The sequence below is a fragment of the Meles meles genome, chromosome 7 (assembly GCF_922984935.1).
Source record: "Meles meles chromosome 7, mMelMel3.1 paternal haplotype, whole genome shotgun sequence".
NCBI classification, from domain to species: domain Eukaryota; kingdom Metazoa; phylum Chordata; class Mammalia; order Carnivora; family Mustelidae; genus Meles; species Meles meles.
This window is the reverse complement of record NC_060072.1, coordinates 37,644,850-37,659,349: the sequence shown is the minus strand read 5'-3', so window position 1 is coordinate 37,659,349 and position 14,500 is coordinate 37,644,850. Positions and strand designations below refer to the sequence as shown.

The window sequence follows — 14,500 nt, the reverse complement described above, 5'->3', positions numbered from 1 at the left end:
GAACTGATATCAGTTTACTTATATCTGAAGGGACAAGAAATAATTTCATTCAAATTTGAAATACAGCTCATGAAACCTAGCTGTCAGACCGTAGTTTATTTTTAATACTCAGCTTAAGAGTTCTATAAAATACATGGATAAAGGCTAAAATAGTGAAGCCTTAAATTAAGAGCTCTTTGCCTCTCAGCCACCAGAACTGATGTGTCAGGAAATTAGTCTGGTTGACTTGGCCCCCTTTGCTTTCATACTTGAAGGAGGAAACAAGAGAAGCCCCTCCATTTGTTTCAACTGGATAAGTAAGGAAGTGTTCAGTTTATTTTCAGCTAAGAAGTCTGGTCCTTTTGTTTCATGGTCCAGTCCCTTGCTTCTTGATCTCTGTTCTGAAACCTCTTGACATTGACAATGACACTAATTTAGCTACCTAATTCATGCAGTCCTGATGTTTAAAGAGTTCAACCATCTGAAGATGTAGGTGGTGATGGCAAATATCCCTGCAGATATCTAAGCCTCAGGCATAGGATATGCAAAGTCTACATCATCTTTATCTGATTCCAGACCTACCAGCAACTGACCTTCCTTTTGTGTTGGAAACAAATGGGTTAGCCCAGAAAAGGGCCAAAGAAACTGATGGTGTTCTTACCCTGTGTAGAACCCCCAACCAAAGGAAAATCTTTCCCTTCTAAAAAACAGTAAAAGTCCCAAGAGTTCAGGTATCTTTTTTTTTTTTTTAAGATTTTATTTTATTTATTTGACAGAGAGAGAGATCACAAGTAGGCAGAGAGGCAGGCAGAGAAGAGGAAGCAGGCTCCCTGCGGAGCAGAGAGCCGGACACTGGGCTCGATCCCAGGACCCCGAGATCATGACCTGAGCTGAAGGCAGCGGCTTAATCCACTGAGCCACCCAGGCGCCCCAGTTCAGGTATCTTTTAATAAAATTTCTCATTAACAGGAATACTGTTAGGACCTTCTTAAACACATTGAAAGTGCCAAATAGGAGATTACTAAAAAATTTTTGCAGTGATACACCACAGATGAGTTGCCAATTGTACATAATACCATTTATAAATCGAAAGTATTGTTATTATACTTAGAATTCCTGGATATATATTAAAGATACACCTATCTGTGCAAATATATTTATTCAATTATACATATGTTCCATTAGATATATAATTTAATTATTTCAGAGAATCATATTAAGTATCAAGCAAGTATTGAGAAATTCAAATACATATTTATATATTTACACATATGCATATTATTTTTAAGAAAATCAAATTAAAAGCAACAAATGAAAAGTCATCATGAACTTTTGACCAACAAATCAAAACATAATAAAAAATGTTTATCACATGGACTTCATATTTCATATTTTTGTCAAATGACACAGCAAGTAAATATTTCTAGGTAGGACCATGTCATCTGTGTCATACCTTTTCATGGACTTTCTGACCAGGTTCCATCCCTTCAAGATGTTCTGATTCTGTGGACCCCTCACTTGATGCCATTTTTCTTTGTATATGAACATTTTGTTCACGCAAGGCGACAATCTGCAAAATAAAAGCACTATGCCTTAAAAATCTAAAATACAGCATAAAGTATAGAAAAATTGAATTTATTCAAATGTGGCTAAGAACAAATGAATACATGCAAATAATCAGAAAACAAACATTAAATTTTATTCATATTATTACTTAAAATATTTTTAACATTTAGATTAGCATTTTGAATAATTACATTAATATGAAATTCACTGAAGAAAATATTTTCTAGGTAAAAAATGTATCTATATAGTCAGAAATGTGTCTAAATTAATGCCATGATCCATGTGGTATTAATTCAGAAATTACTTTTTAAAATTAATTTATGAAATGTGATAAAATTCATATCAGTGTATATTTTTAAAGTATAAAAGAAAGAGAAATGAAAACATTGCAGGCTGAAAGCCAGTTACAAGCACATTCATTCACTCTAAGAGGTAGCATGTCTGTAATTTTAAAATAAGCAAATACACAAACTGGACTTAATTTTGTGCCACTGTCATGAGTACTTAGAATTAAATGCATCTCATTATCCTTATTTTAATGGCCATTATCTTAGTGCTGCTAGTTCAGTTAATTCGTAGAAGACTTCTCAAAAAGCAATTCATTCTTGAAAATTTTCAGCTCCACTTTACTTAGTATTTTCAACTAAGAAAGATTCTCAGATAGTTAAAGTGATCTTAGTAATAAGAGGAAAAAATAGCATTCTAACATTTTTAAATGATGTTTTAAAATACAGTTGCTATTTATACATATTTTTGAAGGTATTTTACATTAATACCATAACTTATTAATTTCTTGGCAAATCCTATTATATAAATGATGAGGGAATGGAAGGCTAGCTGAGGACAAAGCAGAAGCTGGCACTCTGCACATCCACCCCCCACCCCTGCCTTGACATGTGTGGTATTCCTCAGGCATTCTTGGCTGCCCTAAAGGAAAAACAAGTAGTTAACTTATAGAGACCACATCCTGCAAGACCTGAGTCTCCCTCCATTTACAAATGTCCTAGTGATTTACAAGGAAGAGGCTCTCTTATCAATAACCAACTTCCAGAGACCCATAAATCAGTCCTGAAGCCCTAACCTCATCTTCCCCTCCATAAAACTGAGGGAGACTGAGGCAGAAGGAAATGTAAATAAAGTTAAAATTTTTCCAAACCTAAAGCTCATTGATAAGGACCTGAGATAGCAGGAGTGTGACATTCCTCCAGGAAGCTCTCAACAGTCTTACTGTTAATACCTTCTAAAAGGAAAAAACACCTTAACTTGAAAAATAGCAAAACCTCCAGTATCCTGTGTGTCTTCTTCTTTCAAACGCTCCCTTTTCCTTACCTCCCCCAACCCCATCATATATAATCAGCCACTCCTCACAACCCCAGCGCAGCAGCTCTTTCTGCCCACGGGTCCTGTCCCCATGCTTTAATAAACCACCACTTTGCACCAAAGACATCTCAAGAATTCTTTCTTGGTCATCAGTTCTGGACCTCACCGCACTGAACCTCACTTATATTCTAAAACTTCATCATTAACAACTCAGATATTGAGTTAATATTGGTTCTTGGGAAATCAATGCCTACAGTATTTAATACACAATAAATAGTCAATCACACACGAGACCAGTACGTCACATAGACCAATAATTGCCAAATAAATGTAAAAGGTCAAGAAGTTGTCCTGTGGCCGTCCCCATCCCTGCCACTACTTCAAAGCCCAGATGCACAACGCTGTGTTCATGAGATCAGGTATCTGGTATGTGACCTCCAGCATTAACATATGCATATCATTTTGTAAGAGCCTATCACCAAATAATGAAGAACAACTCTTTAAGTGCTCTTCTTGACCTGCAGTCAGCAAACAACAGGTTCTCTTGCTCCCATTTTTGGCCACCTACAAGCTATCATCCACAAAGCAGCCAGATTGACCTTTGAAACTTCAGTTACATTGTGTCACTCTTTGCATTCCATAGAACCTCAATGTTTTCCCGAATTATTTAGCTTAAGTTTAAACTTCTTAACAAAGTCTAGAATACCCCATATCATCCCTTCAATCACAACAGCTTCCTTTCTGTCTCTCATATACACCAGGCTCTTTCTCACCCAGATTTTAGGAACTTAATCTTCCTGCCTGAAACATTCTATTCCAGCTCAGACCACAAGTAACACAATCCCAGCTTTCAAAATTCTGCTGAAATACCATTCCTCAGAGAAAATGTACCTTGCCATCAACCACCTGCTATAGTTTCCCTGCTTATTATTGTGTTTATTTCACTGATTAAATTCCAATATTTTTTCCTTTATTTGCTTAATCACTTTGCTTATTTATTTCGCTATCAGAAGTCCTAATAATATCTCAGGGGAAAACAATTTTCAAAGGAAGACCTTATGGAAAACAACATTTTCCTATGAAGCAGCACATTATATTATTTTGTGCAAGGTTTAGTTTATTCAATAAAAATGTATTGATTTAAATAATGAATGGATAGGGATAAACAAAGAATAAAACCTAATTCATTCAGAAGTAACAAAAAATAATGATTTAGAGTGTGTGGGAGCCTTCGGAGACATTTCTCTGATGTTAGAACAGAAATGGATTATGCTAACGGAACAATAAGAATAAAATAGTCCCTTGGTATAACATTTTTATATTAATTCTTAACATCTTGTCTCTTGAATAAAAGAATAATATTATATTATCATTACATAATGAAATTTTATTACAATTTTTTTTAATTTCTTTTCAGCGTAACAGTATTCATTGTTTTTGCACAATACCCAGTGCTCCATGCAACATGTGCCCTCCCTAATACCCACCACCTTGTTTCCCCAACCTCCCACCCCCCACCCCTTCAAGACCCTCAGGTTGTTTTTCAGATTTTCAAAATTCTTTTTAAATTAAATAAATTAAATAATAAATTTTTAAAAATTCTATGCATTTTCTTCCATTATTTAATCCACTTAGACATGAAGAGAGCTTTTTTTTTTTTTTAAGATTTTACTTATTTATTTGACAGAAAGAGACACAGTAAGAGAGGGAACACAAGCAGGGGGAGTGGGAGAGGCAGGCCTCCTGCTGAGCAGAGAGCTCCATGTGGGGCTCGATTCCAGGACCCTGGGATCATGACCTGAACCGAAGGCAGATGCTTAACAACTGAGCCACCCAGGCGCCCCGAAGACAGATCTTTTTAAAAATAAAATTTTTTTTTAAACAAATTTAATTCTGTTTTCAGAATGATTTCTACTGGCTTAGTAATTCAGATAAATTTTAAATACAGCTTAGTGCCTAAAATAAAGCAGGCCCTCTATAAAGGTTTACTGAATGACTCAGTGAATTAAGACCCTAAATAATAATAGTAAAAGTCAAAATGCCAAATTCATATGGAAAACACTATATGCAAATATAACTGTGCATCTATTAAAAAATGACAAGCATCAAGTGTTTTACAAAGTATACACATGACGGTTCTAAGAATGACATAATTTTCAACAACCAATATACAAATTCTACTTTTTTTTGTTGTTTTTAACCAAGCCCACAAATCAGGTTTTTGAAGTAGGAGAACAAATGTAGAATCCTCTATATTCTTTAATGATTTAAATGATTTTATTCTATTTTTTGCCCAATAACAAATTATCCTGAGGAGTTATGAAAGCAAAGCTTCAGCATCTGATTTAATTGTAGGTATTAATAATCTTGATTCTTTCTTTCAGGAGGGAAAAAAGGAGAGGTTCTCTCCTGTGAATGCAATGTTGGGGGTTGGGCCTCTTTAATGCATTCAAAGGGCAGAGAAGTTCACCTAGAAATCACAGGGCCTCCAAGTAGCAGAATTTAGAAAATTCTCCCAGCTGGCTTAAGAAGCAAATGCAGTGGGGCGCCTGGGTGGCTCAGGGGGTTAAAGCCTCTGCCTTCAGCTCAGGTCATTATCCTGGGGTCCTGGGATGGAGCCCCCCATCAGGCTCTCTGCTCAGCAGGGAGCCTGCTTCCTCCTCTCTCTCTGCCTGCCTCTCTGCCTACTTGTGATCTCCGTCTGTCAAATAAATAAATAAAATCTTAAAAAAAAAAAAAAATTAGCAAATGTAGGAGATGGCTTGAGAACTAGCTTGTAAACACGGCAGAACGAAAGGAAGCTGATGGCCCCAAAACATTCTTCAGGCTCCACTGACAGGGAGTGCTGTCAAAGGGAGGGGAGGGTGACTTGTCTAGGATACCAAAGTAGTCCTAGATCCCTCATTGCTAAACAGCATGACCTACTATAAATGAGACAGCATGGCAGGTAGGAGGAATCACTTCCGGGTAGACTCTGTAACAACTGGCTGACTCAGTTGTAACGTAACTGCCAGAAAGTACTGGAAACTCACCACGTGCCAAGCACTGGGCAAAATTACTTTAATCTACAAAACAGGTTTTATGATCCACACTTAACAAGTGATTAAACTGAGATAAACAGAGTGTGATAAGAACTAAGCAGGAATCAAGTGAAAATTAACTCCTTAACTTGATACCTTCTACTTTCTGTCAAATTGCCTCACATGGCTTAAGTCAGGGGAAGTTCATAGTGGGTGGGGATGGGGAAAAAGCATTTCCCTTCCAAGTACTTCTACCTTCCCATCCTGGAAACCTTTGTGTATCATTAAGGTATGGAGCCCTCCCTGGAGAGATTCACATCCAGGCATAGCTGTGCCTACATTTCTGGTTTATCAATCCACTGAAGGCCCATGGAACTCTGGTCAAGGGGAACTGCCCACAGTCATTTTAATTGATCAACCATGATTTGTCAACTGTTTGTTGACATGTTTTTAAATGCCCAGCATCCCTTCAATATTACTTTTGTTAACAATATCCTATACTTCCACTGCAGAATTTTCCTTCCCTACTCTAAACCTAGAGACTATCAGTCAGAGGGCCAGAGCTCAGGGCAAATGTGTGGGCACATGATCCAAGCCAGGGAAATTGGAATACTCCTTGAGATGTTTCTGTCAGAGCTATAGGGGAAGATTTGTTTTCTACAGGCTTAAGCTGGTAGGATACGATCAGGATGGCTGTTTACCATCAGTTCTAGCTCATGGAGAAAAGCACACGAAAAAGATAGAGCCCTGATGAATCAGATCTGCTCCTAATTCTAGCCATTCTTAAATCACTTCTACCCTTGGCATTTCATTAATACGAGCCCCAAACTTCTTCTTCTTCCTTTTTTTTTTTGCTCAAATTTGCTTTTCTGTTACTTATAACTAAAAGCGTCCTTGAAAATATAACAAGGGACATGGAAGGCAACGTGGAATTTCTACGTGGAGATTTTGAAGAATGACTAAGCATTTATCAGTTGGAGACAATGGGGGAGGGGAGAAAACTGTTCAGGAACATAGAAGAACATGAGCTCTTTGTGTTCCTAGTACTATGGGTTATTTAATATTGCTGTGGTGAACACGATCTGGATGAAGATAAAAGAAAGACAGGAGACTAAAGAAACTGAAGTACCTCAACTAAAACTCTGCCATCTGTGTTCTTCTTGCTCTGGCTTGTTGCTTCACCTCCACTCTTTTATTTTGTTTCCTGATTGCTCATCTAGCTTCCGAGAGCCTGACCCATTGTGTCTAGGCATTTCTAAACCCATGATATTTCCAAGCCAGTCTTCCAAGTTTTGTTCTTGCCTTTGCCTCTGTCAAATTGTTTTTGGCTGCTGGATGGGGGCTGATCACCAGAAGGACCAAGCCATGATTAGAAGCTTAGAATTCTCAGCTCTACCCCCTGATTCTCCAGAAAGAGGAGAGGACTTGGAGTTAATGATTGATCAAGCCTATATGATGAAACTTCCATAAAGATCCTAAAGTATGGGGGTCAGGGAGCTTCCAGGTTGGTGAACATAACATATCCATGTGCTGGGAGAGTGACATACCCCAACTCCATAGGGACAGAAACTCCTGGGCTTGGGACCCTCTCAGACCTTGCCTATGTTTCTCTTCATCTGGATGTTCATCTGTATCCTAATGTAACTGTTTTCCTGAGTTCTTTGAGTTGCTCTAGCAAATTAATAGAATCCAAAGAGGGTGTTATGGGATCTCTGATTTATAGCTAATCAGTCAGGAACACAGATGACAACTTTCATTTACAATTGACATCTGAGGTGGGTAGGGGGATGGGGTAACTGGGTGATGGGCATTAAGGAAGGCATGTGATCTAATGAGCACTGGGTGTTATGTACAAGTAATGAATCACTGAACATTACATCAAAAACTAATGATGTATTAATATTACATGCTGGCTAACTGAATTTAAATTAAAAAAGTAGAAACAAACAATTGACATCTGAAGTGGAAGGGAGTAGTCATGTAGTACTGAGCCTTTAACCTGTGGGATCTACCACTATCTCCAGGAAGTGTCAGAATTAAGCTAAATTGTAAGACACCTGAAAGTATTTCAGTGAATGCTTGGTGGAAGAATGCTCCCTTTCCCTCAGGCACACACACATCCAGAGTCAGAAGTATTTTAAGTGTGGTAGTCATGTCAGAGTAAAAGAGAAACCACAGGAGGTAGACTAGACTGGGTTTTCCTCTACACACCCTTCTTCCTTGACTGCTTCTGAAACACCTTTTAGGTCTTTGCTTACATGTCACCCATTCTGGGATGGAATCTGGGATATCACAATTAGCTGTTAGTTTTCTGATTGCCCATTTTGCCACTGAGTGCCTCTAAACCAGAACTATATCTGATTATTTATTCCCAGCTCTTAAGACACTGGTTAACAAGTAGGAGGCAATCTAGAAATACTTACAGATAGTTGCATGAAAACAGACTATATGAATGGAAAACCTGATAGGGAGTTGGAAAAACTGGATGGCAAAGTTCTTGAAAATTTATACATGGAGAAGAAAATTAGTTAGTCATCCATGTGGAAGACAATGTAAGCTTGAAATCTTCCCAATGTTCAAAAATGATTCAAGATTAACAAGAACCCCTGAGAATGGAAGAATTTATTGAGAAAATAAAGGAAGGATGAGAAGTACTGACTTAGTCTTGTAGGATATTCACAGCTCTAATGTAAGGAAACAGGGCAGAAGGTATAGGCAACTATAAAGGAGGACAGGGATGGGATCATGGGAGAGCAACTTAATGAAAGTTAACCAGAATTTTGTGTCTCATTGTGTCTTAAAATATTACAAAATACTGGGGCACCTGGGTGGCTCAGTTGGTTAAGCAACTGCCTTCGGCTCAAGTCAGGTCCCGGAGTCCTGGGATCGAGTCCCATATCGGGCTCCCAGCTCCATGGGGAGTTTGCTTCTCCCTCTGACCTTCTCGCCTCTCATGCTCTCTCTCATGCCGTTCACATTTTTATTTAGAACTCTTATGTGGCACAGGCATTTCAATTTACTTTGAAAACTGCCCAACTACTGTTTAAAATAAATCATGTCTATTCCTCATCCTAATTCTCCAGGGATTGTCATTCTGATATTTGTGAATTCATAGTTGCCTTTACCTACTTAACAACAACTTCCAGACATTGCCCATATCTAATTAACGAAGATTCTTTTCCTCTATTTTTACCCCAAACTCAATTAACAATTCCAAGAGTGAGACTTGCAGAAGTCTCACTGCGCTAACACATAATTTGCTTCTACACATATACTTATTCTAATTTAGCTGAATTCCACGCTTAGATTCCACTGACATTGCAACATGAAAAAGCAAAGAAAAGTAACTAGTAGAACAGTAGAGATTTACGATTTACACTTAAACGACTCTCTAGCCTCAATAGTTTGGATTTGTGTTGTTATACGGATTTGTGTTAACTGGGAAACTATAAAGATTGAGATACTTATTCAAATAGAATTAAGGACCTCAAGCCAATAGGTATGTCACTTTACAGCGCTAGGTGTTGGCCACTGATCTGTAAGCACCACTGAAGCATATTAAAACCCATGTAACACAATGTCATAGAGTAATGCCGTTTGATCAGCTCCTACGTAACATTCATTTTCAATGTCTTTCAGTGAGTGACTGAAAACTTGTGAAACTGAGCAGATTCAATGAATGACTGAATTGTTTTGAGAAGAGAATCAGAGGTTTGCATTGTGAGATTTTGCCTCTTGTCAAGTTTAGAAGATAGTTATTTAATCAATGATTTAATGTATAAATCCACTTATCCTAATGAATGACCAAAGAGCTTGGAGGCAGAAAACGTAGAAACCATTCACTTGGTGGTAGTTTTGAAGTTTTACCACTATACTACCTCTATTCAGTTGACAAATATTTATTGAATAAATGAGAACATGGTGTATACCTTTATTTTTAATCTGCTCCACTCTGGCTGACCAGTTTTCCCAATTCCCATTAGATGAATTTACTGGGTACTCAAATTTAAACACACATCACCAGTAAGTTTCTGGTGATTCTTTGATGGAAAACACAGTAAATGAACAGGGCATGAATTTGTGCTATTTCCAAATTTTATATATGAACTGATTTTGCTTATACCTAAAAAACATAAGAATTCCTCACATAGTTTTTAATGGTGAAAAAAATCCTTTTAACAATGATATTAGAGAGGCTCCTGGGTGGCTCAGTCAGTTGATTTTGGCTCAGGTCAAGATCCCAGGGTTGCAGGATTGAGCCCCTTATCCCACTCTGTGCTCAGCTCAGAGTCTGCATGAGATTCTCTCTTCCTTGCTGTTGCCCTTCCCCACACTCACGTGCTCTCTCTTTCTAAAATAAATAAATAAAATCTTTAAAAAACCCAGTAACATTAACATTTTTATAGCCCATTTTTAAAACAATAACTGGCATGCAAAACTCTTATTATTAGTTTTAAGTTTAAGACAATGGTTGCAATAACAATAGGATTTTGAATGTTTGCTAAGGTAGATTTGTTTTTTGCATGGAATACTTATGGTATGCACTTTCAATGTTAACTATAATATTCTATAATATTAATTTCAGTAGCTATGTTTGTAATATACCTATTGATATTTAATTCTACTATAAATTACAATTCGCTATGAAACTATTTCTATTCTATTCATTTAATTGGTATTTTAGTCATTCTTTTTTTTGATACTTGGTTACTCTTTATTTTATTTCCATTATTCAAATATTTCTCTAATATTTAAAATTACAATAAAGTCAAAATGCTGGCATTTTCATTAGGGGCATATAAATGACTACAGGAAATATAGAACAACTTAAACTGGAGAGAATTAGTGGACGTTGTTAAGGCATAGGACTGCTGTTGCAGCAGGTTACCAGCTAAGAGTGGCATTAAATGGAAGAACAGTAATAACAATGACCAAGGAAGGTGCTAATGTGATAAACTATAAGAATTAATCAAGAGAATAAAAGCAAAAACAAAGTCCTAAAGAGTTTTCCAAAAGTATCAATAATAGGAAAACACATTCTGAACAAATTATATTTATCACTGCAGGAAAGCAAGGTTCAGTTTAAAATATAAATAAGCAAAAAAAAAAATGAAGAGGGGAGAACAATATTCACTGAGGTAAACTGAGAAATGTAACACAATGTATAAACAATTGCAATAATTTAGTACTGAGTTCTGAGAATGTTGGCAGTAATTTAAAGTTTTGAATGTCATGAAAAAAAAAAATACACTGCAATATCTAACACCCAGGAAGGTGCCAGTTGCTAATAACTCCTCCCCTCCCTGAAGACAGAATCTTATTAAAAAAAAACCACAACAACAAAAACAAACCGTTAAATTAATTAAATAAGGAGGCCATTAGACTGATGTGGCTCTAATGCCATGGCATGCAATGTAAGCAAACCAATTTGTCACCCTTTAATGTCAAGGACAGCCAATCACAAACAGCACACTAGGCTTTATAAGAGCCAATCAATATCTTTTCTTTGCATTGGCTCTCTCTCTATATGGTCTGCTCTGCCACACCCCCAACCCCTGTCTTGTCAAGGAGGTCTTCTAACCATTTCCAGTTTGATCCTACTGTTTAATTTAAATGGATTTTTGTGTAAAGAAACTTTTAGAATTTTTAATATGCTTCAGTTTATCTTTTAACATGTCTCACAATGAAAAAAACAAACAAACAGGAGTTAGTAAAGGCATTGTTTATCATAAAGGACATGTTGGCATAGAAAAAGGTTTCCTTCAAGATACTTCCCACAATCACTTGGTCCCTTTTTCTACCTAAAGTCAGAAGCAAAAAAACATGTTAATTTGACATGGCCTTCAGTGAGGGCAGAAGGACAACTGAATGCAGTAATTATCTCACACCCTCCAAGAAAAAAAAAAAAGAAAGCAAAAACGAGGAGACCAAGTCATGCTGAGAAGAGAGTCACAGCTGTGTAAAGGGGCCACTGAGTCCAGACATGATTAGTTTATAGAGTAGCCACTAAGCTCTGTGAATAAGAGTCTGTCTTTAAAAGTCTCCATAAACGTGCATTTTTTTATGAAATGTGTTAAGACATGAATGAAAGTTTCTATTTTATTTACATATATTGAGAAATATTAAAATGCTTTGAGCAAATATTGATTATTAAATTAATAAAGGTAAATCTACCTAATACTGATCATGTTTATGTAATCTGTTTATTCAAGAGCTAATCATATGCTGTCAGGAATTTTTGGATGTTTTAGAATGAAATTTCCACTTTAGTAATCCAAACACACTGTATTTCCATTAACAATTATGTGAATCTTTTAAAATGTCACATTAAAATTAATGTCACTGATCGGAGTAGTATCCAGGCCCCCACCCTGCTTAGCTTCTGAGATCAGACAAGAAATTTAGCACAGTCAGGGATCTGAGGTGAATGGGGAATGAGGAGTTGTTGCTTGGTGACTATAAAGTGTCAGTAATGCAAGATGAATACATTCTACAGACTGCTTACAACATAGGTGTATAGGTGTCCTTAGTTAACTATATGGTATTGTGCACTTTAACAGAGCCGAGAACACAGATCTCTTGTTAAGTATTCTTACCACAAAAACAAAACACACCACCAAAAGAACACAAGAACATTTTTGGAGATGATGGATAAACTTAGTATCTTGATTGTGGTGATGGTATTAATGAGCGTATACCTAAGTCCAGACTCATCAAAATGTACGCACATTAAATAGGTACAGTTTTTGTATATCAATTATACCTCAATAACATTTAAAAAGAGAGATGACCAATAAAGACATAAAAAATAATAAATAAAAGTAACCTTCTTGAAGATGGGCTGCATTCCCTTTCAGCACCATTAGATTTGATCTCCTCAGCCAGGCTAATATTGTGAATACACACATTTTTTGTTGTCTCTTCCACCTTTTTTTCTCCCCCAATCAGTGCAAAAGTGACAAAATTGTAGACTGTGTCCTGGAACAATTCTTTTTAGCTCTGATATGGTAAGGGGGAAAGTCTTAAGGAAAAGAAAAGCATTTTAAAATGCTTAAAAAGCACCGGAGAAGGGGGAGGAGCAAGATGGAAGATAAATAGGAGACCTGAATTTTGTCTGGTCCTAGGAATTCAGCTAGATAGTTATCAAACCATTCCAATCATCTACAAACTCAACAGGAGATCAAAGAAAAGAATAGCAGCAATTCTATGAACTGAAAAGCAACCACTTTCCAAAGTGTGTATTTTTCCAGGGTTGTTGTTCCCTTTTTAGCATGTTGTTTTCTCATTCATCTATTCTCTGGACAAAATTACAAAATGGAAAAACTCACCTCAAAAAAAAAAAAAAAGAACAAGAAAAAGTACCAAATGCCAGGGACCTAACCAATACAGACATCAGTAAGATGTCAGAACTAGAGAACTACAGTTTAGAATGACAATTATAAAGATATTAGCTGGGCTTGAAAAAGGCATAAAAGATACTAGAGAATCCCTTTCTGGAGAAATAAAAGAACTAAAATCTATCCAAGTCAAGATCAAAAAACTATTAATGAGATGCAATAAAAAATGGAGGCTCTAACTGCTAGGATAAATGAGGCAGAAGAGAGAATTAGTGATATAGAAGACCAAGTGATGGAGAACAAAGAAGCTGAGAAAAAGAGAGATAAACAATACCAGGTCAATAGGGGAGAATTTGAGAGATAAGTGATACCATAAGATGAAACAATATTACAAAAGACTCCACCCCAAAACTGCTAGAACTGATACAGGAATTCAGTAAAGTGTCAGGATATAAAATCAATGCACAGAAATCAGTTGCATTTTACACACCAACAAGGAGAAAGAAGAAAGATAAACTAAGGAGTTGATCCCATTTACAATTGCACCCAAAAAATAAGATACCTAGGAACAAATCTAATCAAAGAGGCAAAGAATCTGTACTCAGAAAATTAGAGAATACTCATGAAAGAGTCTGAGGATGACACAAAGAAATGGAAAAACATTTCATGCTCATGGGTTGGAAGAACAAATATTGTGAAAATATCTATGCTAACTGGAGCAATCTACACATTTAATGCAACCACCATCAAAATACCATGAACTTTTTTCAAAGAAATGGAGCAAATAATCCTAAAACTTGTATGGAACCAGAAAAGACCCCAAATAGCCAGAGGAATGTTGAAAAAGGAAACCAAAGATGGTGGCCTCACAATTCCAGACTTCAAGCTCTATTACAAAGCTATAATCATCAAGACAGTATGGTATGGAGCCCAGAAAGGGCCTCTCAATGCTATGGTCAACTAATCTTCAAGACAGCAGGAAAGAAAGTCCAATGGAAAAAAGACATCCTCTAAACAAATGGTTTTGGGAAAACTGGACAGCACATGTAGAAGAATGAAACTGGACCACTTTCTTACACCACACACAAAACAGACTCAAAATGGATGAAAGACCTAAATGTGAGAAGGAATCCATCAAAATCCTTGAGGAGAACACAGGCAGCAACCTCTTTGATCTCAGCCACAGCAACTTCTTCTTAGAAACATCACCAAAGGCAAGGGAAACAAGGGCAAAAATGAATGATTGAGACATCAAGATAAAAAGCTTTTGCAAAGCAA

General features: G+C 36.6%; 1 protein-coding gene across 19 annotated transcripts in view; it reads right to left on the bottom strand.

Annotated features, from left to right (window-relative positions):
- PPFIA2 (PTPRF interacting protein alpha 2) overlaps nt 1-14,500 on the bottom strand; it is a 498,399-nt gene that overhangs the window by 145,877 nt on the left and 338,022 nt on the right. For all 19 annotated transcript variants that reach the window (XM_046013266.1, XM_046013270.1, XM_046013268.1 and 16 more), the window contains one exon: nt 1,433-1,549. In XM_046013266.1, coding sequence (XP_045869222.1) covers nt 1,433-1,549 — 117 coding nt within the window. The remainder of the gene's footprint in view (nt 1-1,432; nt 1,550-14,500) is intronic.